Here is a 24,683-nt window from a genome sequence, read left to right as displayed (position 1 = left end):
ATTATTATTATTTTCATGGATCAGTCTAGTTTAAAGGTAATAAAGCAGCAATTCTATTTATTATATGGTCTTTAAACAATAACAGTAATGAGAGAAATATATAAAAAAGTAACACTTTTTCTCTCAGCACGGGAAAGTTTTGAAGAAAAGTCAATAGGAAAGCCAAGTATTGGTGGTCCTTTTTCACTGATTGACCATGAAGGAAAACCTAGGAGCAGTTCAGATTTTCGTGGCCAGTGGCTCCTTCTGTACTTTGGGTTCACTCACTGTCCAGATATTTGTCCAGATGAGCTGGAGAAAATGATAGATGTGGTGGACAAGATAGGTAAGTTTCATCATCATCATCATCATCTTCATCATCCCTATTATTAAAGGCAGAGGGTATTGTGATACTGTTCTTTCCATCCATCTGTCTTTAACATTATTTACTCCAAAGCTGTTGGGTGAATGTTCACAATATATTTTTGTTTGTTAATCCATATTGTAACTAGGGATACTATTTTGTGTTGCACCCTTGGTTGAGTATTTTGGGTTGGGTCAGAAGTCAAATATACAAACACTTCTATTTAGTTACATTTTCAGTACCTTTGTTTTTAAAGGAACTAATAATATGTAGTCAAAGCAAGAAGACTTGTATTTTATATTACATTCATAGCAAGAAGACTTGTATTAAATATATTACATTCATAACAAGAAGACTTGTAATATATATTGATCATAGCAAGAAGAGTTGTATTATATATTGGTCATGGCAAGAAGACTTGTAATATATATGGTCATAGCAAGAAGACTTGTAATATATATGGTCATAGCAAGAAGACTTGTAATATATATTGGTCATGGCAAGAAGACTTGTATTATATATTGGTCATGGCAAGAAGACTTGTAATATGTATGGTCATAGCAAGAAGACTTGTAATATATATGGTCATGGCAAGAAGACTTGTAATATATATGGTCATAGCAAGAAGACTTGTAATATATATGGTCATAGCAAGAAGACTTATAATATATATGGTCATAGCAAGAACATTTGTATTATGAATTACATTCATGGCAAGAAGACTTGTAATATATACTGGTTATAGCAAACAACTTGTAGTATGAATTACATTCATAGCAAGAAGACTTGTATTATGAATTACATTCATAGCAAGAAGACTTGTAATATGTATTACATTCATAGCAAGAAGACTTGTAATATATATTACATTCATAAGAAACAGACTTGTATTATATATTAGTCATAGCAAGAAGATTTGTAATATATATGATCATAGCAAGAAGACTTGTAATATATATGGTCATAGCAAGAAGACTTGTAATATATATGGTCATAGCAAGTAGACTTGTAATATATATTACATTCATAAGAAACAGACTTGTATTATATATTAGTCATAGCAAGAAGACTTGTAATATATATGGTCATAGCAAGAAGATTTGTAATATACATGTATACTGATCATAGCAAGAAGACTTGTAATATATATGGTCATAGCAAGAAGACTTGTAATATATATTACATTCATAAGAAACAGACTTGTATTATATATTAGTCATAGCAAGAAGATTTGTAATATATATGATCATAGCAAGAAGACTTGTAATATATATGGTCATAGCAAGAAGACTTGTAATATATATGTTCATAGCAAGAAGACTTGTTATATATATGGTCATAGCAAGAAGACTTGTAATATATATGGTCATAGCAAGTAGACTTGTAATATATATTACATTTATAAGAAACAGACTTGTATTATATATTAGTCATAGCAAGAAGACTTGTAATATATATATTGGTCATAGCAAGAAGACTTGTAATGTGTATTATATTCATAGGAAACAGACTTGTATTATATATTGGTCATAGCAAGAAGACTTGTAATATATATTGGTCATAGAAAGAAGACTTGTAATATATATTGGTCATAGAAAGAAGACTTGTATTATATATGCAGTGTTTGCACCCTGTCATCACAAGGAGCTTAGTTCATAGGTTCATAGTCCATATAACATCTGGGCAGCTAAAATTGGAAGAGCAGGGTGGTGTGGGTGTTGTGACATCACCACTGCTTTTCCTGAAATGCTGATGTATGGCTTTTCATAAAAAGGATTAAAATGCGGTCAGTTTAGACCTAAATGATGTGTATTATGAGGATAGACATCTGGCACAGCTCAAGTTCATTCAGTTTGGGTTCCAAGGAAAGACCAATTTCATGTTCCGTCTCAGCATCAGCCCATATGCATTCACTTATGTCATAAACTGCATTGTCACTTCCTCTTGCATAAAATTATCAACAGTGGCTGTGGCCTGCCTTGATGACATCCTTCAAAAAAACACATGGCAAGTACATCTTTGGTACAAGGTAGAAACAATCTTTTTTCCCCTTTGTGTAAATTATGATTTCTGTTGAACAAGGGCAAGTCAGATCTCATTCCATCCCAGCATTTGGTCCACCTGAGCTAGGAATTTTCTCCAATCCCAACATTAACTTCATTCACATGTATCACCGATTATTGAGTTCATGGAGTCAATTACCAACAGGAAGTGGATTTTTTAGTGACACAGTTTCTGCAACTAATCTGAATGGATGCCAGTTATTGAGTTCATGGAGTCAATTACCAGCAGGAAGTGGATTTTTTAGTGACACAGTTTCTGCAACTAATCTGAATGGATGCCAGTTATTGAGTTCATGGAGTCAATTACCAGCAGGAAGTGGATTTTTTAGTGACACAGTTTCTGCAACTGATCTGAATGGATGCCAGTTATTGAGTTCATGGAGTCAATTACCAACAGGAAGTGGATTTTTTAGTGACACAGTTTCTGCAACTGATCTGAATGGATGCCAGTTATTGAGTTCATGGAGTCAATTACCAGCAGGAAGTGGATTTTTTAGTGACACAGTTTCTGCAACTGATCTGAATGGATGCCAGTTATTGAGTTCATGGAGTCAATTACCAACAGGAAGTGGATTTTTTAGTGACACAGTTTCTGCAACTGATCTGAATGGATGCCAGTTATTGAGTTCATGGAGTCAATTACCAGCAGGAAGTGGATTTTTTTAGTGACACAGTTTCTGCAACTGATCTGAATGGATGCCAGTTATTGAGTTCATGGAGTCAATTACCAACAGGAAGTGGATTTTTTAGTGACACAGTTTCTGCAACTGATCTGAATGGATGCCAGTTATTGAGTTCATGGAGTCAATTACCAACAGGAAGTGGATTTTTTAGTGACACAGTTTCTGCAACTGATCTGAATGGATGCCAGTTATTGAGTTCATGGAGTCAATTACCAACAGGAAGTGGATTTTTTAGTGACACAGTTTCTGCAACTAATCTGAATGGATGCCAGTTATTGAGTTCATGGAGTCAATTACCAGCAGGAAGTGGATTTTTTAGTGACACAGTTTCTGCAACTGATCTGAATGGATGCCAGTTATTGAGTTCATGGAGTCAATTACCAGCAGGAAGTGGATTTTTTAGTGACACAGTTTCTGCAACTGATCTAAATGGATGCCAGTTTGAACAGGTGCAAGCCCACTCATTAACCATCTTCACATAAATCTCCCAGCAATGAAAACCACAGTAAATGTATTTCATTTCTGGAAGAATCAGATTTACAGAGAAACAGTTTTCATCATGTTGGACAATTAGCTGCTGGTGGCCTACTTATTCAAACAGGGTGGGGACCAAATCACCTGACCTATGCAGTCTGGTCTAGGACTTTGTGTGCTGATGTTCCAAGCAGAATATAATGGTCCATATCAGACTTATACCTGGTGGGCTCGATGTCGTATCCAACTTGCTGTCAAGAAGGGGTCAGACCCTTAATGTCAAGTGGTCCATCCATTGGTCAGTCATTCATCAGATTTGTGGACTTTGGGGCCATCCAGTGATAAGAGTACATTGAACTGGATTGACAAGCTGCTCGCCTGTGTCTTCACAGTCAGGGATTGATAAGCCTGGACCATAGATTCACTTTCAGTCATTTGAGGGATTTTTAGCCTCCCATGGTTCTGGTACCAAAGAAAATACAGAAAATCAGGGATCAGAAAGTAGTGTGATTCTAATAGGTGGGAAAAGTCCTGGGTGAATGATCTGCTTGATCTAGCAATAGATGTCCACAGGGAAATCACCCCAAAGCCAAACCTGCTCAAACAGCCATGGTTAAAATTGTTTCATTCCTGCCCAGACAGCCACGGTCACAATTGTTTCATCCCTGCCCAGACAGCCAAGGTCACAATTGTTTCATCCCTGCCTAGACAGCCAAGGTCACAATTGTTTTGTCCCTGCCCTGACAGCCATGGTTACAGTTGTTTCATTCCTGCCCCGACAGCCATGGTCACAATTGTTTTATCCCTGCCCAGACAGCCATGGTCACAATTGTTTTATCTCTGCCCAGACAGGCATGGTCACATTTGTTTCATCCCTACCCAGACAGCTATGGTTACAATTGTGTCATTCCTTCCCAGACAGGCTTGTCCTTCGCATCCGGCTCATGTCACAAAAGCCTTGTGTAAAAAGGAATTTCAAACTTCTATCATAGAGAAACTTAAAATCCTTCCACTTTAAAGGCTTATGAGGGAAAATGCTGGGTTTGTAGGTACTGGTCAACATAACAACTTCATCTTGTTTAGTGCCTCATTACTGCAAAGGCTACCATTACATGATGTCCAACATGTTCAGGCTTCATGATAGAAAGGATATAGAGTTTCATAAGAATCTGCTGGACCTACTACCCAATTTTAACCTGAATAGGCCCAAAACACAGGCCATTTCTGATATGAAGTCAGTTCTGGGTTCAAACTTTCGCTCAGTTTATATCAGTTTTAGCCTTTAGTCTGGACCTCGTTGAAGTTACTATAATGCCAGATGTGTTTTGGGATGATGTAGCTTAGGCATGTGAGTTGCATACCCATTCAGTGGTCCCAAAGAATAGGTTGCAGTCAGCTGGCAATTAAAGAATTTTCATCCACTCCCTTTCTTCGATCTATATGTTGGGAGAGGCAGTGATGCAAGACCCAATACATGCTACCAAGCACTACTTGAAGTTCTCTGAAAAGGGTTGTGGGGCCTTTCAACATCTCTTTCTTCTAGTGAAGGTTGGGAAAAACAATGTAACCCAGGGGTAGGCAACCTATGGCACACAGTTTTGTGTGGCATGCAAAGAGCAGCCAAACCTCTCGATTTTAACAGTGTTACTCTCTTATTGGTGGCACGCACTCATTTATTTTTAATTAATCCAGAAAAAAGTGGCACGCTATGTAAAATAGGTTGCTGACCCCTGTTGTAATCCATCAAGCCTTACCGTAAGGGCTTAAGTGGATAATACGATCTGCATACTCCAAAATTTTAAAAGACCAGACATGCCACATGAGGATCTCAGCTCACAAGTGATCTCTGCAAGTGTCATGTTTAAACATAGGTTTCAATACAAGACATAATAGAGGTCATGATTGACATGAATAGTCAGTCTTCTCAAACTTTTTCCGCAGTTCTAGCTTCAAGTAAGATTGAATCAGATGGGTCTGATAGCTGCAGCCTGGACAACCACCAGATCAGCTTGTTGGCACAACTTCCTCAAATGTGTGGGTTCAGTGCCTAAGCTTGATTAGCAATGATTTTTCACTCGATAAGAGAAAGACACTCATTTCTTGGTTCTGTAAGTTACATGGCCATCAGTTGAGCTGCCCTAATTTTAGGAGGATAGTTTATATCCTTCATATACGGAATCCTGCCTTCTTCATTTTGTGGCCATGGTAACGGTTGGATGCATATCATTTCCTCCTCCTATGGACATGGATGGTCAAAGGTGCTTACCTTTACAAATCTATCATGTGCTGAAAAATGGCATTAAACCCAAAACAGCAACAACCTATTTTCCTAACGTTAATAAGATCCGGAAATGTTTTTGAGGGAGAAAGTAATTTTCTTGTAATAAATTATGTTTCTTGGAGTATACTTACCTGATCACACCCTCCCACCTAGCCATGGGAATGCAAGCATCATTGTTAATGTATTTCTCAGCTTAAACTGGTAAACATCTGGCCATTGAGTACTCACCTAATGGTGGCAAGGAGGCATTGAGTAAGGTGTTTTTTTCCTCTTCAGTGGAAAAAATAGAATTTCATCTTTTCAGGATTCTGGAAGTATTAGAGTTTATTTCTATATGTTAATGAGATCTAGTAATTTACTAAAAGATATACTTAACTAGAAACAGAATTAAGTATATTTTTATTTAATTTATCTGTACTTAACTAGAAACAGAATTAAGTATATTTTTATTTAATTTATCTGTACTTTACTAGAAACAGAAATAAGTATATTTTTATTTAATTTATCTGTACTTTCCTAGAAACATAAATACATATATTGTTATTTAATTTATCTGTACTTTCATAGAAACAGAAATAATTATATTTTTATTTATCATTATATGTCACTTTGATGAAGTAGGAGACCTGTTTTACTACTGTCAGTGCTGGCATTCCAAAATACATTATAACTATTTACAACCTTACTGCATCTTCCTAGTTCCTTGGCAAGGTGTGGGTTTCATAGAATCCACCTCCTGTGGAGGGGCTAGGAGTGCTAACTTTGTACACACATGTAGATTACTTGTACATTTGTGTAGATTACTTGTACACATGTGTAGATTACTTGTACACATGTGTAGATTACATGTACATTCATGTAGATTACTTGTCCACATGTGTAGATTACTTGTACATTTATGTAGATTACTTGTACACGTGTAGATTACTTGTACACATGTAGATTACTTGTACACATGTGTAGATTACTTGTACATTCATATTGAAGTTTTTGCATTTAGTTCATATTTTTTTGCACACTGTATATGCACTGATACCTGGAATCATGAAGCTTGGTTAAGGGGGTGATGATGAGTACACCCTCATTACAAAAGTGGGTCACCATGACCCATGTCATTCTTTGTGGACTTGGATTTTTGTGTTTTAACTTTCATGCTTGAGTCATTAAACTAGATGGTTGTATGCACCTGTATTATTACCACACCCTTGGAATAAAAGATGGTCACTGTGCCCAACATTTTCCATTTTGATAGCTTAGGTTATATTTAGCTCATGACCAACTAGTTCATTTCCATGCCATGTACCCATTAGTCAGTCATTTTGTATAGATTCATGAAACCTGACAAAGAGATGCCTCTTGATCTGCACTATTCCCTCATTCAGTAATCTTTTCTATCAGCACTATTCCTTCATTCCAGTAATCTTTTCTATCAGCACTGTTCCCTCATTCCAGTAATCTTTTCTATCAGCACTATTCCCTCATTCCAGTAATCTTTTCTATCAGCACTATTCCCTCATTCCATTAATCTTTTCTATCAGCACTATTCCCTCATTCCAGTAATCTTTTCTATCAGCACTATTCCCTCATTCCAGTAATCTTTTCTATCAGCACTATTCCCTCATTCCAGTAATCTTTTCTATCAGCACTATTCCCTCATTCCATTAATCTTTTCTATCAGCACTATTCCCTCATTCCAGTAATCTTTTCTATCAGCACTATTCCCTCATTCCAGTAATCTTTTCTATCAGCACTATTCCCTCGTTCTAGTAGTCTTTTCTATCAGCACTATTCCCTCATTCCAGTAATCTTTTCTATCAGCACTATTCCCTCATTCCAGTAATCTTTTCTATCAGCACTATTCCCTCATTCCAGTAATCTTTTCTATTTTTTGCAATGTGTTCTTTCTTCCTAATAATGTCCCTATAGTACAGATTAAAAATTCAGCTCTAAAAATACAAAGATAAGAAATTACAAAGCAGATCATTTGTTACAGAAGGGGTCAGCATTTCATTGTCTCTTTAGCCTGAATTTATTCTCTGCATGATAATCAATATTTCAGTGGCTAATAAAAGTTACATAGAGATGAGTTATGCAGTTGTTCATTACTTTAGGTTTCAAAATGAAATGGCATCTTAATGGAATTACAGTTACATGGGGTTTTCAAGGAGGAAACTTAATTATAGTTCTTTAATATAAGAATGTAGTGTGTGTCTATATTACATGGTTACAATTTTCAGGCTTGATCACTTGACATTGCAGTTCCCACAAGAACCTGCCACTTTCAGTGAGATGTAATTTTATACTGTCAAATAGGATAGAAAACTGGTTTTCCACTATAAATATTATATGCTTAGTAACAGGTAAGAAAATGACTTTAAACATTTTTAGCACAGTTTGTTTCAGTTTTTAAATATTCTGAAACGAAAACTCAAATGCAGTTTTGTTGTTTGACAAGTACTTTCCAAAACTGATTTATCCATAAGAAGATACATTCAGATGTACTAATTTTACCACGTGTTGTAATTTCAGATTCAATGATGAGACTGCCAAAGTTGACACCTGTATTTATAACTATAGATCCAGAACGAGACACCGTAGCAGTTGTTAGAGAATATGTCAAAGGTAAACATAGTAATTACAAAACAGACATTAAAATATTAAACTATTTTTAGGAGCATATTGCTGTAAGAGAAGTTTGTGGAGAAATGGAATGAGAGATCATAAGCATTGGGGCTTTAGGATCATTTTAACAATTATTTTTCAAGCACATTGTTCAGTGTACTACGAGGCTTTATGGTAAACAGAAAGTGATTTTGGACCAACAGTAAGAGGTGGTGATAGATATTTGACTTTCTGTCTACTCTTTAGAGTATATTATTTATTACATGCTTCTGAGTACTGTTATATTTATTACATTTTTAGCATGTAAAGATTGCATTCTTAAGAGTGATGTTATATTACATTTCTGACACATAAATATTACATTCTTCAGAGTAGTGATGTATTTATTACATTTTGACATGTAAACATTGCATTTTTCAGAGTACTGTTGTATTTATTACATTTATAACATGTAAACATTGCATTCTTAAGAGTACTGATGTATTTATTACATTTTAACATGTAAACATTGCATTTTTAACAAATAATTTGCATATAGTGATGTAATTATATGTCTCTAACTTGATTTATCTTTGCTGGATTTGGCATGATGATGATAATGACCCCAAAAATGCAGATGATTGATATTGTATGACTTTGAAACACACCCCCACCCATGCAAATCTGTTTTAAATTCACTGCAGTGCAGAACATAAATATGAGTCAACATGTTTACCACAGTTAGCTGTGTCCTCAACATGAGTACATTTCAGTCAATACATATTTTTTAAATACAGATATCTATAATCAATAGGCAGTAATCTTTGTGGGGAGGATGGAATATTCCATGAGCTGTAACCTTGTCCACACCACATGGTTAGGTAAATAGTATAAATATTTAATAACATAAACAAGTGGCAGTATCATGATCCAACTTTGGACCTTTGTTAAGATCACTACATGCACCATCAGAGATTAAGGGAATATACGACGGTGCTTCTTGCCACATGAATTAATTGATGATAAGGTCTGACAAAAATTAGAATGGCATTCCTAGTCCTACAAGGATGCATCTACCTAATACGAAGACGCTGTGTGAGACCAGAAAATAATGCGTGTTTCCTATTTCACTGGTTTTAAAATTAGTTTAGTCAGGTCTTTTCTTATAAACATTATCTATACCTAATGTGTCTTATGGTTTTTGACTTAAAAGAAAGACTATGATCCTTTAGTATCTGTGAGATGAAGGAGTGAGCTTCATGCCCTATCTACTGTCTAAGGTTTTATGGCAGTTACGAGTCAGTATCTCTCCTAACAAATTACATGGACCCAGATCTGCCAGAACATTATGCAGTGACATAACCAAGTCTGTGCCATTTGCATTTGGACTGGACTTGTGAGTACACCTCTTCCATAATAACTCATGCACAATGGGGTCCAAAATCATAAACTGCACTATAAGCAAAGGCATGAGTTACCAAGGGACCTCAACAACAAAAAAAGAAGTGACCCATCCCTGCTGGACACAAAGAAAGCAGTGGGATGGGTGGGGGTAATGGACTGTTTAATGGCTGAATACTAATTTTGTAATTGTGTCGAGAAGACGTGTCAATAAAGCACTTTTCTAATGAAATTGTTCATTATTCTGTATGATTACATTTATTTTCAAGATGTCCAACATCTGAAAGATTGTCAACATTATTCCAGCCGCTTTCAACAACCTTCACATGTACTGGAAACATTTGTTTATTACATCACTGCTTTTGGTTATTGTTTGTTAGTCTGGTTCCCTGCTCTACATATGATGACAGAGCAAGAAGTAGGGGACTATTGATATACCATGAAACAAGATTCCTTTTTTATCAAAAGCACAACACATGTGCCTAAAGATAGTACAGCGTCTTAGGAACAACTTTGTAAACAAACCATGTACTTTCATGTAGTAGACACTTTACATTTTGGTTGATAAAATACAGCAACTATTTCATCACTGAGTCAGAAACAAAGCTTTCAAAGAAGCAAATGAATGAATGTGATATTTGCAATGTCAAGAACAAACACGAGAGACGCAGTAATTGAAAATACCATTCTGAACATGACAACAGTAATTTAGGAGAATATGTTAAAAAATCTTTTTGCACATAGAATGGTAAGACTATGATGAGTCAGAAAAGCACATTGAGGCTATTGCATCAATCTAAGGCTGTTGCATCATATCTGAGGCTATTGCATCATATCTGAGGCTATTGCACATTGAGGCGATTGCATCATATCTATCATATCTGAGGGAAAAGACATTAGCATCACCCAAGCCAAGGACAGCATAGCAACATTAATTTCATATTTTGAGCAAATGTCAGCAATATTCACCAGTTATGACATAAAACACGATAGTGAAGCCCTAGATAATCTATGGACACTATCAATAATCATTGAAGATCTATCCACCTACATGTACATACAGGGGCCCCGAGTGGCCGAGTGGTCTAAAGCGCTCTCTGTAACGGATCAACTGGATAAACACAAATCAATTGATGTATTCATTAATTTATTTCAACCATTATTGAAAATACAGTACATTTACAACTAGCACATACATGTACATGTACCTGTATATGGTATGATGACATTGTAAAATAAAAATGTGCAGGATTCAATTATCCAGAAAACTTGTTAATCTGGACATATTCACTGGGAATAAAGGTGTCCAGATTAATGAGGTTCCTCTGTAAATATGTGATTCTTGACTTGACTGCTTTGTACTGACTGATCAGAAAACCTGGTGCACTTAACTTGATTTTGGTTCAGTTCATATGCATTCCTATGGGCATGTAAGCCCAGCTGGTTAAATTCATATGCACCTCTTGTTTGTATAGACATGTGAGCCAGACTGGTTAAATTCATATGCACCTCGTTTTTATAGACATGTGAGGCAGACTGGTTAAATTCGTATGCACCCCTTGTTTGTATAGACATGTGGGCCAGACTGGTTAAATTCATATGCACCTCTTGTTTGTATAGACATGTGAGCCAGACTGGTTAAATTCATATGCACCTCTTGTTTTTATAGACATGTGAGGCAGACTGGTTAAATTCATATGCACCTCTTGTTTTTATAGAATGTGAGGCAGACTGGTTAAATTCATATGCACCCCTTGTTTGTATAAGCATGTGAGCCAGTCTGGTTAAATTCATATGCACCCCATGCTTGTAAAGACATGGGTGCCAAACTGGTTAAATTCATATGCACCCCATGTTTGTATAGATATATGAGCCAAACTGGTTGAATTCATATGCACACTTTCTTTTACATAAACTTGTGAGACAGTCTGATGTGGTTCACAAGATTAGATTGTTTTGTGAAAGTTTATTTGTTTAAGCATCAAAGTCCTTCATTTTGAACTTAATATTATTTGTTTCTTTGAATATACAGAGAATTCCAAGAAAATACACTTCAAATAAAATTTAATTTTTATCTTGTTTTTTAGAATTTTCTCCAAAGTTAGTGGGTTTAACAGGCACCTTAGAGCAGGTAGAAGAAGCAAGCAAAGCATACAGAATATACTTCAGTCCCGGTCCAAAGGATGACGATAATGACTACATAGTAAGTCTTCTGTAGTTTAAGTAATATAGTGTAAACAAATCATTTTTTATAACTCTGTCTGCAATTTAATGAATAGCAAAGCATGGTTTTCCCAGTTTTTCCGATTTGGTTCTGAACTTGTGACAACTTTTTCTGTTAATATGCAAACCATTCCTCCACATTCTGAAAAAATGGGACTTCTTTGTCTCTCCCATCTTAGCACTGAACAACTGCAATGTAATTCAGAACTTCAATACAAAAATTAAATTCTTTAAAAAACAATAACTGAAAATTGTAGGGCATGAAAAAAAAATTACATTTCGTTTCCAGAAACAGTGAGCAAAACCAGACAGAAAATACAGTGATTGTATTTTAGGGAATAAAACGTACATGAACTTCTGATAATTGGGTATCTCATAATTGGTTGAGATATACACCATGTGTTCAGTAAAGTGGAATATAAAAGAATGAAATGCAAAACTTAGCCAGACTTGTGAATGGATATAAGCATATATGAACAATGGTGACTATATACCCCACCCACATTTGTGGTGGAGAATTTAATAGATCATTTAATATTACATTCTGTTTAATGGATTATATTATCTATGTATAATTGTTAGAAAATTATATGGTGGAAGAAGACCATAGTCTTAATTCCAGCCCTCCATTTATGAAATCGTCTTTCTTCTTAGAAAATGAAACCAGTGCATGCACTGCATATTATCTGCATAATGAGTTGGTTCTTGAAATTGTTAGGTTTTGTTCTGACTTTTTTTGTGATCCTTATATGGGTTGTGGCTGTTGCTCTTCATGAAATAATTTTTTCATCATTTATGAACTGTATTTCCTCATTATACTGATGTGATCCTTATATGGGTTGTGACTGTTGCTCTTCATGAAATAATTTTTTCATCATTTATGAACTTATTTCCTCATTATAATGCTGTGATCCTTATATGGGTTGTGACTGTTGCTCTTCATGAAATAATTTTGTCATCATTTATGAACTTATTTCCTCATGATACTGATGTGATCCTTATATGGGTTGGGGCTGTTGCTCCACATGAAATAATTTTTTCATCATTTATGAATTGTATTTCCTCATTATAATGCTTAGCCATTAATTTAGACCACTTTATAGGTGATGTCTTGTACGCAGATATTTGTGTATTACTATTTAATAATGAAATGGGATCCATTACCATTCCTACCTTATATTGAGGTGCCTTAAAATGAAGGTGTACTAAATATACTGAAGCAGTATAGCAATTAGTTGCTCACATTTCTTGATTTAAAAGTTTTTCCCTATTAGGTGGATCATAGCACCATGTACCTGGTGAATCCTGCCTTATAAAAAGGACTGCCTTATATTGAGGTGGCTTAAAATGAGGGTGTACTGAATATACTAAAGCAATATAGCAATTATTTACTCACAAGTCTTGATTAAAAAGTTTTTCCCTATTATTTTAGGTGGATCATAGCATCATCATGTACCTGGTGAATCCTGATGGGAATTTTACAGAATACTATGGGCAGAATGCAACTGCAGCCGACATGGTGCCCAGTATAGCAAAACACATGCTGAGATACAAAAAATTGTCTTGAACAGTTGCAGTTTAATAGTAGTGATGTATTAACTTATGTAATGGAATTGCTATATCTTTTCTGGATCGAGTCCCCAGTCCAGGGATATTATTGTTATTAGAAATTTAAAATAAAACATAACCAGTCCACTTTTTTCCCTTGAACTCTTACCCCCTGCGGGTCTGGGGTTGTAGAATTGGCCCGACGTGCCTCGCTACGTGTCGTAAAAGGTGACTAAGTAGAGGCAACCTGTTTGCCGTGGGTTGCGTCCCATGTCGGGGGAGGAAAGGATCCTGGTAGTTGAGTAGAGGCTTTCCCTGCAATACACTACTTTGGCCTCTACTTCTCTTAGACGGGTGGTCGGGATGGGCCCGGTTCCGACAAATCGGCTGGTCACGCCGAGCCCTAGGAAGTCTTTATTTACTCTCTCACCTCCTTTATCTTTCTCCTTGTATCTCTCTTGATACCACCGTTGCCCCTATATTCTATTCCTTTATCTTTCCCTTTTCCAAGTCTTAGAAGACTTCCTAGAAGGCGGTGGCTTAACGGGTCAATCGGGGGGGTAATTTTACCGACCTTAGAAGTAGGCGACTTCAGGGTCAATCAAAGGTAATTATATCAACTGAGTATGGCATCTGTGTATCCCTGACACTTGAAAAGTGTCCCCTTGTTTGGCTCTTTGGTGGGTGGGGAGCACGGGTGCTGAAATTTTATTCAAGCCATCATGGATAATTCCAAAAAAAACCAACACAAACGTACCAAAACAGGATCAGAGTCAGATGATGAGCCATGTAGTGTGGAATCCTTTCCTCGCTTCATGGTCATCCAATCGAAAGACGAGGCTAAACCACTTGCTGCACTATCGCCATTTATAGTCGAAAAGACTATACTTGGATTAGTCGGCAAGCCGAAAAGTGTAAAAAAGCTAAAATCAGGCGGCCTACTTGTAGAGTGTGAGCGCAAAGCGCACACTGAAAATATCCTAAAAATTAAGACCTTTCACGATATTTCAGTAAGCTGTTTCGCCCACTCTACACTTAACACATCAAAAGGCGTCATTCGTTGCCGGACCTAGCAGGAATCACCGACAAAGAAATCGTCGAGGGTATGAAAAATGAAGGTGTCACTGCAGTCCGCAGAATTCGTATCAAACGAAACAACAATCTGCAGGACACCAACACCATTATACTCACCTTTAATAAGCCAACAGTACCTAAAGTGGTCAAGGTTGGATTCCTACAAGTTAAGGTTGAGGTATACATACCAAATCCCCTCCGATGTTACAAATGTCAAAAATATGGTCATCATGAAAACAGATGCTCTAGAAGTCAAATTTGCGGCCGATGCGGTGACCCCTCCCATCGGGAATCAGAGTGTAAAGCCACTCCGCATTGCGTCAACTGCGGCAAAGAACACCATGCTAGTTCAAAGGAATGCGACACATGGAAACAGGAGAAGGAAATCCAGAGGGTTAAATACACGTCCAACATCCCCTATCCAGAGGCCAGGAAGCTTGTTCAAGCTAGATCACTCCCCGGCCCATCCTTCTCAACTGTAGTGAAGAGCAGCCAAAAAGCAATGAAAGACGCTCAAACTCAAACAAACCCACCTGAATCCCATTCCGACTCGAACATCCCGCACTACAAACCCCAGAAAAACTCAACATCGACACAAACAACACTCAACAATACTCCACCACCAAGATCACCAAATAGCAAGAAAAAGTCGCAAACAAATAGGCAGCAAAAGGGGTCTGATGACCCCATAAAGCTGCACAATAGGTTTGGAGACTTGGAGGACATGGATGCAGAAGAATCTGCTCCATGTACTCAAGGTAGCTCCAGACCTAACAACAAAAAATACACCTCCATACTTCCTCCAGATAAATAACCAAACAGATTGCCTCCGCGAAAGGTCTAACGTAGCTCCAGAATCTTCAATATAAAGTTGTAATGAAGAACACCATTTTACAATGGAACTGTAGAGGACTTAAAACCAACTACCATGATATTCTTCTGCTTTTAAATGAACATGATCCTGCAGTACTATGTCTTCAGGAAACATTTTTGAAAAATACAGATAACATCACGCTTAAAAACTACTCCCTGTTTAACAACTACTCTCAAAATGTTGACAGGGCCTCAGGAGGAGTCTCTGTTATTGTGAACAACAGAGCCCCTCATAGCGTCATACCTTTAAACACAAATTTACAAGCCATTGCTGTAAGCGTCACTCTACATCGAGTGGTTACATTCTGCTCTATTTACTTACCACCAAACACTAACCTAGTACCAAACGAATTAGACGACCTTGTTCAACAGCTTCCCGCGCCATTTATTTTACTCGGGGATTTTAATGCCCATAACATTTTATGGGGATCGAATCATGTAAGTGACAGAGGTCACAAAGTTGAAGACTTTATTTCTAGACACGATCTGTGTCTATATAATACCAAAACACCTACATATTTACACCCAGGCACGGGTACATACACATGCATCGATTTGACAATTTGTTCTCCTTCGCTGCTTTTGGACTATGAATGGAAGGTCGCTGATGACCTTCACAGCAGCGATCACTTGCCAATCTCCCATGTAAATCATAACTCTACAATTGATGAAGTAATTCCACAATGGAATTTAAAGAAGGCCGACTGGGCCAAGTTCGAAACACTCTGTAAAACTAGGCTGAATGTTAACGATCCCATTCAGCATTTTACATCTATTTTAACAGACATTGCAGAAGAATCTATCCCCAAGTCCTCAACAAACTGTAAAAGAACCCTAAAACCTTGGCTCACTAAGGAATGTATGGAAGCCATACGGCAACGTCGAGAAGCCTTGAAAAAATTTAACAATCATCCAACGCCCGAGAATTTAAGTAAATATCGTATCCTCTGGGCGAACGCTTGCCACACAATCAAAGAGAGTAAACGAACATCATGGAAGAAATATGTTTCCTCTTTAAACTGTCGTTCCTCTGTTAAGAAAGTTTGGGACACTATACGCAAAATAAGCGGAAAGAGAAAACAAAACCCTCTCCGACATCTGATACTGAACAATAACAACTTTAGTTCAAAACGTGACATTGCAAATATTCTTGCTGACAGTTTCTCAAAAAATTCCTCATCATCTAATTATTCAGAAGCCTTCCGAAAACTCAAAAAGAAAAGTCACGTTTAAAATTCGCATCCAACAACTCGGAAAGTTGTAATCAATTGTTCTCACTATCAGAGCTTAGGGAGGCTTTAGATAAGGCCCATGATACATCCGCTGGGCCTGACGAAATACATTACCAGTTTTTAAAACACCTTCCAGAATCATCTTTAACGTCTCTTTTGAAACTCTTCAATGATTTATGGATTACTGGTAATGTACCAAAAATCTGGAAAGAAGCAACTGTAATACCAGTCCCCAAACCTGGTAAAGATAGCGAAGACCCCAACAGCTATCGACCAATTGCACTCACAAGCTGTGTGTGCAAAACAATGGAACGAATGATCAATTCTCGGCTTGTCTGGTATTTGGAAACTAACAATTTAATATCTCCTTTCCAAAGTGGCTTTCGATATGGCCGGAGCACCAATGATCATCTGGTTAGACTAGAAACATTCATTCGCGATGCATTTATTAAGAAAGAACACTTAGTAGCGGTTTTCTTTGATTTAGAAAAGGCATATGACACGACATGGAAGTACGGGATACTAAATGACCTGAACGATCTAGGTCTAAAAGGCCGTCTGCCCTCTTTCATATCCAACTTTCTCTCCGACAGAGAATTCAAAGTACGAGTGGGCTTTACCCTCTCAGATCTGCACGAACAAGAGATGGTTGTGCCCCAGGGCAGTATTTTATCTGTGACGCTCTTTAACATCAAAATTAATAGCATCACCAAGTGTTTGACTCCTGGTGTGGATTGCTCGTTATACGTTGATGATTTTCTAATATGTTATCGGTCAAAGCACATGCATACAATTGAAAGGCAACTGCAGCAAAATATAAACAAAATTCAAAATTAGGCCAATGCAAACGGTTTCAGATTCTCGAAATCAAAAACGGTATGCATGCATTTCTGTCAGTTACGAAAACATCACGATGAACCGAACCTCACGCTGGATGGAACACCTATTCCAGTTGTTTAGGAAACCAAATTTTTAGGTATAATCTTTGACAGAAAACTGACCTTTATTCCACACCTAAAGAACTTAAAAGCTAAATGCTTAAAAGCACTTAACCTACTTAAAGTAGTAGCGCACACTGACTGGGGTGCTGATAGAAAAGTCATCCTAAATTTATACAGAACGTTTATTCGCTCCAAACTGGATATGGTTGCGTTGTGTATGGTTCAGCCAGAAAATCGTATCTTAAAATGCTTGATCCAATTCATCATCAGGGAATAAGACTGGCTCTGGGAGCATTTAAAACATCCCCGTGTGAAAGCCTTCTAGCTGAGGCGAATGAACCACCGTTATCGCATCGTAGAGAGAAATGCTTTCCGCACAGTATGCTCTCAAATTAAAATCAAACCTTCTGAATCCTGCTTTTTCGGCTGTTTTTCAACCCAAATACAAAACTTTATACGAAAATAAACCAAACGCCATACCTTCCTTTGGCATTAGAATATCATCCAGCCTTGACACTACAAATATAGATCTTTCTAAAATTCAGAAAACATCCATCTCTGAAACACCACCCTGGCTAATTAAACAACCAAAAGTACGTTTTACGCTACACGATGGAAAAAAATCCGAAACAAACCCTTCTATCTTCCACAACTCTTACCATGAACTCTTCACCGAATTTAAAAACTACACCAGAATTTACACTGATGGATCAAAGGATGAGGAAAAGGCTGCTGCAGCCTTTGTTTGTGGAAATCACACAACGCAAGTTCGCTTACCAAATGGAGCATCAATTTTTACAGCTGAAATCAGAGCAATAGACCTTGCTCTGCAACATATAGAAAAGAACCGTATTTTAAACTGTATCATCTTCTCCAACTCGCTATCAGTACTCCAGTCACTACACAACAGAAAACTGGAGAACCCATTATTGAAAAACATACTCGTAAAAAATACCGAGCTGAGTGTCTCCCACAATATAATATACTGTTGGTTACCTAGCCACATTGGTATTAAAGGTAACGAAAAAGCAGATCGCACTGCTAAAATGGCCCTTTCTCAAGAACCAATTGATTTTAAAATACCATATACTGATTTTAAACCTTGTATCAGAAAGTTCTTACGTCAGAAGTAGCAGGCATCATGGAATGATGCTGTAAATAACAAACTTCACGCAATCAAACCAACTCTAGGAGAATGGACTCCTTCCTACAGAACCATTCGTAGGGAGGAGGTAGTCATTGCAAGAATCCGAATTGGTCATACTTATATCACCCACACCCACATACTAAAAGGTGAAGACCCACCAGAGTGCGTTTCTTGCAATGAACCATTCACTGTCAAGCACTTTATGATAGAGTGCTTTGACCTACAACCTACGCGCGATTGTTATTACATTGTGCATGACATGAAAGAACTTTTTGATAATATAAACATCACTCATATTATAGAGTTCTTGAAAGCTGTAAATATTTACTCTAAACTCTGACTTTTATGCTATCACCTTGTGCAGTTTTATGCAATATATATACCGTCCCATTTTAATACCTATTCATCTTTTTGATATCTCCCGTTGATCGGGAAGCTTTATTTTGCACCGTTACCATCTTACCCTTTTTAATTTCAACCATTTGTTCTTTTATATCGCTGGTCGATATAGGACCTTTTATAATTTTTAAAAGATTATACAAATAACACTTTTTGTTTGGCGCTAAATAGCCTAAAAGTGCTGATGCGCCATTAAAAAACAATCAGTCAATCAATCAATCCCTTGAACTCTTGGCACTCAATGAATGCTTTCTCAGATAAGTTGTTTTTTAGCATTTCTTCTGTCATTTACTTCCATTTTGCATTGTATTTATTCATTTCTCCCAAGTTTCTGCTCTATTTTCATGTATTTGACCATTTTTGTTGATTTTGAGGGTTTGTGGTACGTTGTAAACAAAGCTGTGCTTCTTGTGTTTCTTCCCCAAATAGTAACTGGTGTCAGGGTAAGTATTTCCTACCCATTTGTTGTTCCAGTTGACTCTTGTATTTATATATTTTCCATTCAGTGTTCATAATGCCTTAAGGTGTTGGTAAATGTGGGCATAAAAAGGCAGTGTGAGATACTTTCTTCATTGAATACATTACCCAATCATAATGCCTTACGAGTACTACCACCTCGCAAATCCGGCCCTCCTAGATACTACTTTTAGCTAAAGAAAGTTGAAAGATGTCTGCTGACCCATGTGGTGTTCAGGCAGAGTGATCTCCCCTTACCTATAACACTAGGCAGCAGTGAGTGAGAATATACCAGTTATTACTTCCGCTCATGTGACACTGCACACTCTTTTGAAAACAAGACACCTCGCCATCCATTTTCATCTTAGAAGCACACCTACATTTGGATGAGTCCTTTCACTTCAAGAAAAGTATACTCTATTTCTATTTCCAATTTTTTCTCTCACTTTTGCAGACATTTGACTTTGTTATTTTTGGTGTAGATGTGTATGTGTATATATATGTATCCCTTATTTTTAGACCTCTTCGTTACTTGTATTGGCAGCTATTATATCCCCGCTGGACTGCATTAATTACGTGTGTAAGTCTCATACTTTCAGAGCCTGGTATTTTATCTGAATAAATCCTTCTTTCTGGTACATACAGACTGGTATTCTTTGCACAGCATTTTTACTGCCTTGGTGCCATGCTTCCGTGAGCTCATTGTATACTTGCATTTGTATTGTCCATCTCTTCCTACAAGTATCATTCTCTATATAATGTATTTATATATATATATATATATATATATATATATATATATATATATATATATATATATATATATATATATATATATATATATCCATCTTCAACCACATCTGCAGCGAAAAACTGCTTAGTGTCACCTTAAGATTTGTATGCAATGAAATTTGTCTTCTAGTACATCCGTTTTACTTCTCCATGTATTACATATGACTTCATTTTGCACTAAGATGACATATCTAGCAAGTTGTATTACACATATCAGTTTGTTGATTTGTGCCATGAATATCAACTCAAAAGTTTTTCTTTATTGAGGATTCGACCGACAGAACTTGAGATTTTCTTTGCCATTTTAAATTCATTTTGCCTATATCAAGACATAAAAGATAAACTATACACCATCACAAAGATGTATGTTAGTTGCAGAGTCATCGACAGAAACTCAATTTGCAAACGAGTACCAGAAGTTATGAATACACCTTTACTTTGAACTGAAGGTACTCACTATTTATAACTGAGAACCGAAGAAAAAACTTGTTCACATTAACATTAATTGCACTAATACAGTACAATATAGATAATTCAACCAACGTACACTCGCCCTCATTTATAACAGTATATCCTTATTAGATATAATTTATTGTGTGTCATGTATCATTCCTTGTGAAGGTTTACTCCAAAATAGGATACATCTATATGATCCTCATCTGAAATAACTCCATTATAAAGTATAGTTTTTCTATTTTCACTCTAAAAATGAATTATTATTATTATTTCATGGGTGCTCTGGAATGTCATATTGGTTCAACATGCCCACAGAAAAACATGTCACAAGATAGTACTGGTGTAAAGAACTTATTTACTCTGATGTGCGACCTGTGACGATTTCCCAGCTCTGAAGGTTCTGTATAAGAGAATAGGGATTATATCAAAGATTGGACTTGAATTGAAATGATTTTGCCCTGATTTTGGAATTCTCTGTTTTGTGTTTTTTTTCTAGTGATACCTAAATTTGCTTGACATTTTGCATCGATGACTGTGCTGTTGCGCCGTTATTCCAGATTTATACATACAAACATACATACAAACATATTTGTTTGCAAAGAAAAACCTTTTCCTTAACTATAATGATTGGTTGGTTATCAACTTCGTATTCTTTTTTAATATTTTGTACATATTATAAATGTGCAGCTTTTTCGGGATTAGGGTGGGTGGCGGTACCTATGAAAACTTTCATTCAAGCCCAGATATCATACACAACTTGAATTGACATAGGAAACATTACACTTTGGCTACAAAACGCATTCGATAGAGCTCCTTGCCTTAATGGATGCATAAACCAACACATTCCCTCTATTAATAGCTCTATTCCCTGACCCTGAAATCACACGTGAACCTTGTAATAGGTTATACATATTGTATTTTGAGACCGACACAGCTATTTCTGCTATGTCAATTTCCTTTCTTTACATTTACACAAATGAGGCAAATAAACAAATATTTTCCTTTGCTTCAATCACCATCAAGCTTATCTATCTCTACTGAATTAGTATCAACACAAGGTTTACTGCAGTACAAGTTTCAGATGAACGTGAAGCAGTATAATTATGACGACGGCACTTTGAAATATGTTCAAACATTGTTGTTCTTTTAATATAAATTGCAGTCAAGTAACTCAATCATCATTACAACGAACATGTTTTGTGAGACGAGTTATTTCATTGCAGTTTCATATAAATATGATTTTAAAGTCGTAAAAACTTATTTTAAAATTACAAAATCCAGTGTATTTTTAAATTCATCCTGTAAAATGAAATAACGCAAACATTTTTTAACTCGAAATGTTAAGGTCGCAAGTACTGTCCACGATCCAACTGTAAGTTTGACCACTGAAATGTCCACTGCGGGTTACCGATGGTCAACATTGATGCACCCTCGTTCTATAGTCTGATAATACAAACCCGTTTGTTTGTACCCCTTACCGATTTAAATAATGGAAACCTTTAATGTCATTAAAAGTGCAAGGAACTTGGTCAATTCATTCAATGAGTTATAGTTTCTAACCTGACTAGTAGATTGGCCCTAACACAGTCATCTTATGCACGTTTCATGCTTAACTGAAGTTCTCAGTGCAGTAGACGGACATGCTCGGATGCATTTCCAGTTTCTGGACAACTCCATTTTCAGCAAAGGGGTGTATCACGACTACAGATGTACATACATAAGTCATCTGCTTCTGATATTTACAATGTCCAATCAAGCAAAGTAAAATGACGACGCTTTTCATGTGGATTTAACAAGCGGTTTAATTTTTATGTTCATGTATGCAGAGGGATATAATTTCAAACTCTCAATGTTATGTAATTTATGCAATTATTCAGCATTTGCCGAACAGGATGAACTACGTCATTATGTTGTCTGATGGTAATAAACTAGCCTATAGTGTACACAATATGGCGCCGTGTTAGTATGGAAAGTCCGATAAGCATGAAATGGTGCATGGGGATGCCAGCATTAGTGCCATTCTGGTCACAGTCAGGTTAGAAATTATAAATCAGTGATTCAATTCACTTAGTTCTGTGCATTTCTTATCATATTAAACCTTCTCATTTTTGAAATCGTTAGGGGGTTACAAACAAACGGGGATGTAGAGTCAGACTATAGACACCACTTAATCTCAATGACCATTCTCTTCCATCTACCTACTAGATGGCTCCCTAATTCTTATAAAAAATATTTTTCTTTACTGCTTCTGGTGGTCACTCAAGCCTCTTGACCAAGACTACACTGTATTTTTAATTTTTATTGCTGTATGCAGTCATTTCATTGTAAGCTCCTATGTATGAAAATGAAGTGTTCATGTTCACATGATAAAGTTTAAGTAAAGATCCTTCATTTGCACTGATATGTAAATGTCTTATATTCACTATTTGTTAAGTCTGTCACTGTAACTTTTTATCTTTCCATGTTATTTAAAAAATTTAGATTACCAGTATATCATGATACTGTTGGCGAAATTAGTTGCTGAGGTAAATCATCATAAAAGTTTAATAGAACTAATTTTCCTCTTAACTTGTTTATTTTATCAAATTTGACCTATTGAAAAATTTATAACAGTATTTAAAATCATGGTAAACTCCTACATACTGTTTATTATTAAATAAAAATCAATTCTGGCTTTCAAACATGTCTCGTTTCTGCCAGATATTTGCATTGTAACTGTTGTGTGTGGAGAGAAAAAATCACTAAAGCATAGTAATTGTACGGAAAAGTTGGAATAAATCCATATGCACAAATGTATTGAAGTATAAGAAAATGTACAAACTAGATCTTCATTAAATATCCACAGGGTTGCATCTAGGATTTTGTAAATTTAAGCAGTCCCCACCTTAAAGTTAAAAAAAGAGGGACAATCTGGTCACAGTTTGGGCCTCTCAAAAAAGTAACTAAAAATGAAATCGGAATAAGAGTGTTTTCATGTATCACATTTAACTTGTGAAAATATGAAAATGGAAATCCATATTCTCTTTCTTTATTTTGTCCTGTACTTTTTTTCTGCAACATTTGTCAGTAAAAGAAACCCATTACTCAGATGTCCATCCTGAAGTTTTGAAATGACAATGATTATTATAACTTTGCTGACACTAGAAAATAAAGTTGATGTGAACTCTCCAAAAACACATCAAGTACAGATTTGTTCTTTGAAAGTATAACAATTGCAAATCAACATAGAGCATAACATTAATGTCTTCTTCTTCTTGTAGGGTTTAACGCCATTTTTCAGCACATGATAGGCTATACATGGCGGCCAGTATTAATGGTGGAGGAAGAACCCAGGAAAGAACCACCGACCCTCGAGAAGCTACTGGCAATCTTTATCACATACCCACATTGGTTGAATCTGAGACTCGAACTTATGCAGACAGAGGTGAGATGGCAGTGATCCATAACAGAGAGCACTTTAGTTCATCAACAAAACAGCATAGATTAAGAGCTGCATGATATAATGGTAGTCCAATAGTATAAAATGTTGCCCTGACATGTACCATATACAGGTTAGAGTCTAACGGCTTTAATCTGATGCCTTTTTCCTTATCAAGAAAATCAAGTCACAATGAAGTGATTGCGTTTTCCGAACTCAGTTCACTACCAGTTCATTTCTTCAAAGAGGAATAATGAAGTCATTTGAATTAGGGACGT

The 24,683-nt window shown here is 36.4% G+C and overlaps 1 protein-coding gene across 2 annotated transcripts in view; it reads left to right on the top strand.

Moving 5' to 3' along the window:
• LOC149782015 (cytochrome c oxidase assembly factor SCO1-like) overlaps positions 1-13,762 on the top strand; it is a 37,503-nt gene extending 23,741 nt beyond the window's left edge. For both annotated transcript variants that reach the window (XM_089933417.1, XM_089933418.1), the window contains exons 4-7: positions 128-325; positions 8,374-8,466; positions 11,934-12,049; positions 13,502-13,762. In XM_089933417.1, coding sequence (XP_089789543.1) covers positions 128-325; positions 8,374-8,466; positions 11,934-12,049; positions 13,502-13,636 — 542 coding nt within the window. In that variant the 3' untranslated portion in view covers positions 13,637-13,762. The remainder of the gene's footprint in view (positions 1-127; positions 326-8,373; positions 8,467-11,933; positions 12,050-13,501) is intronic.
• Positions 13,763-24,683: the final 10,921 nt, after the last annotated feature.

This window comes from Sinohyriopsis cumingii, chromosome 15 (assembly GCF_028554795.1).
Source record: "Sinohyriopsis cumingii isolate HCF-2022 chromosome 15, ASM2855479v2, whole genome shotgun sequence".
Taxonomy (NCBI): Eukaryota; Metazoa; Mollusca; class Bivalvia; order Unionida; family Unionidae; genus Sinohyriopsis; species Sinohyriopsis cumingii.
This window is presented reverse-complemented; position numbering and strand designations above follow the sequence as displayed.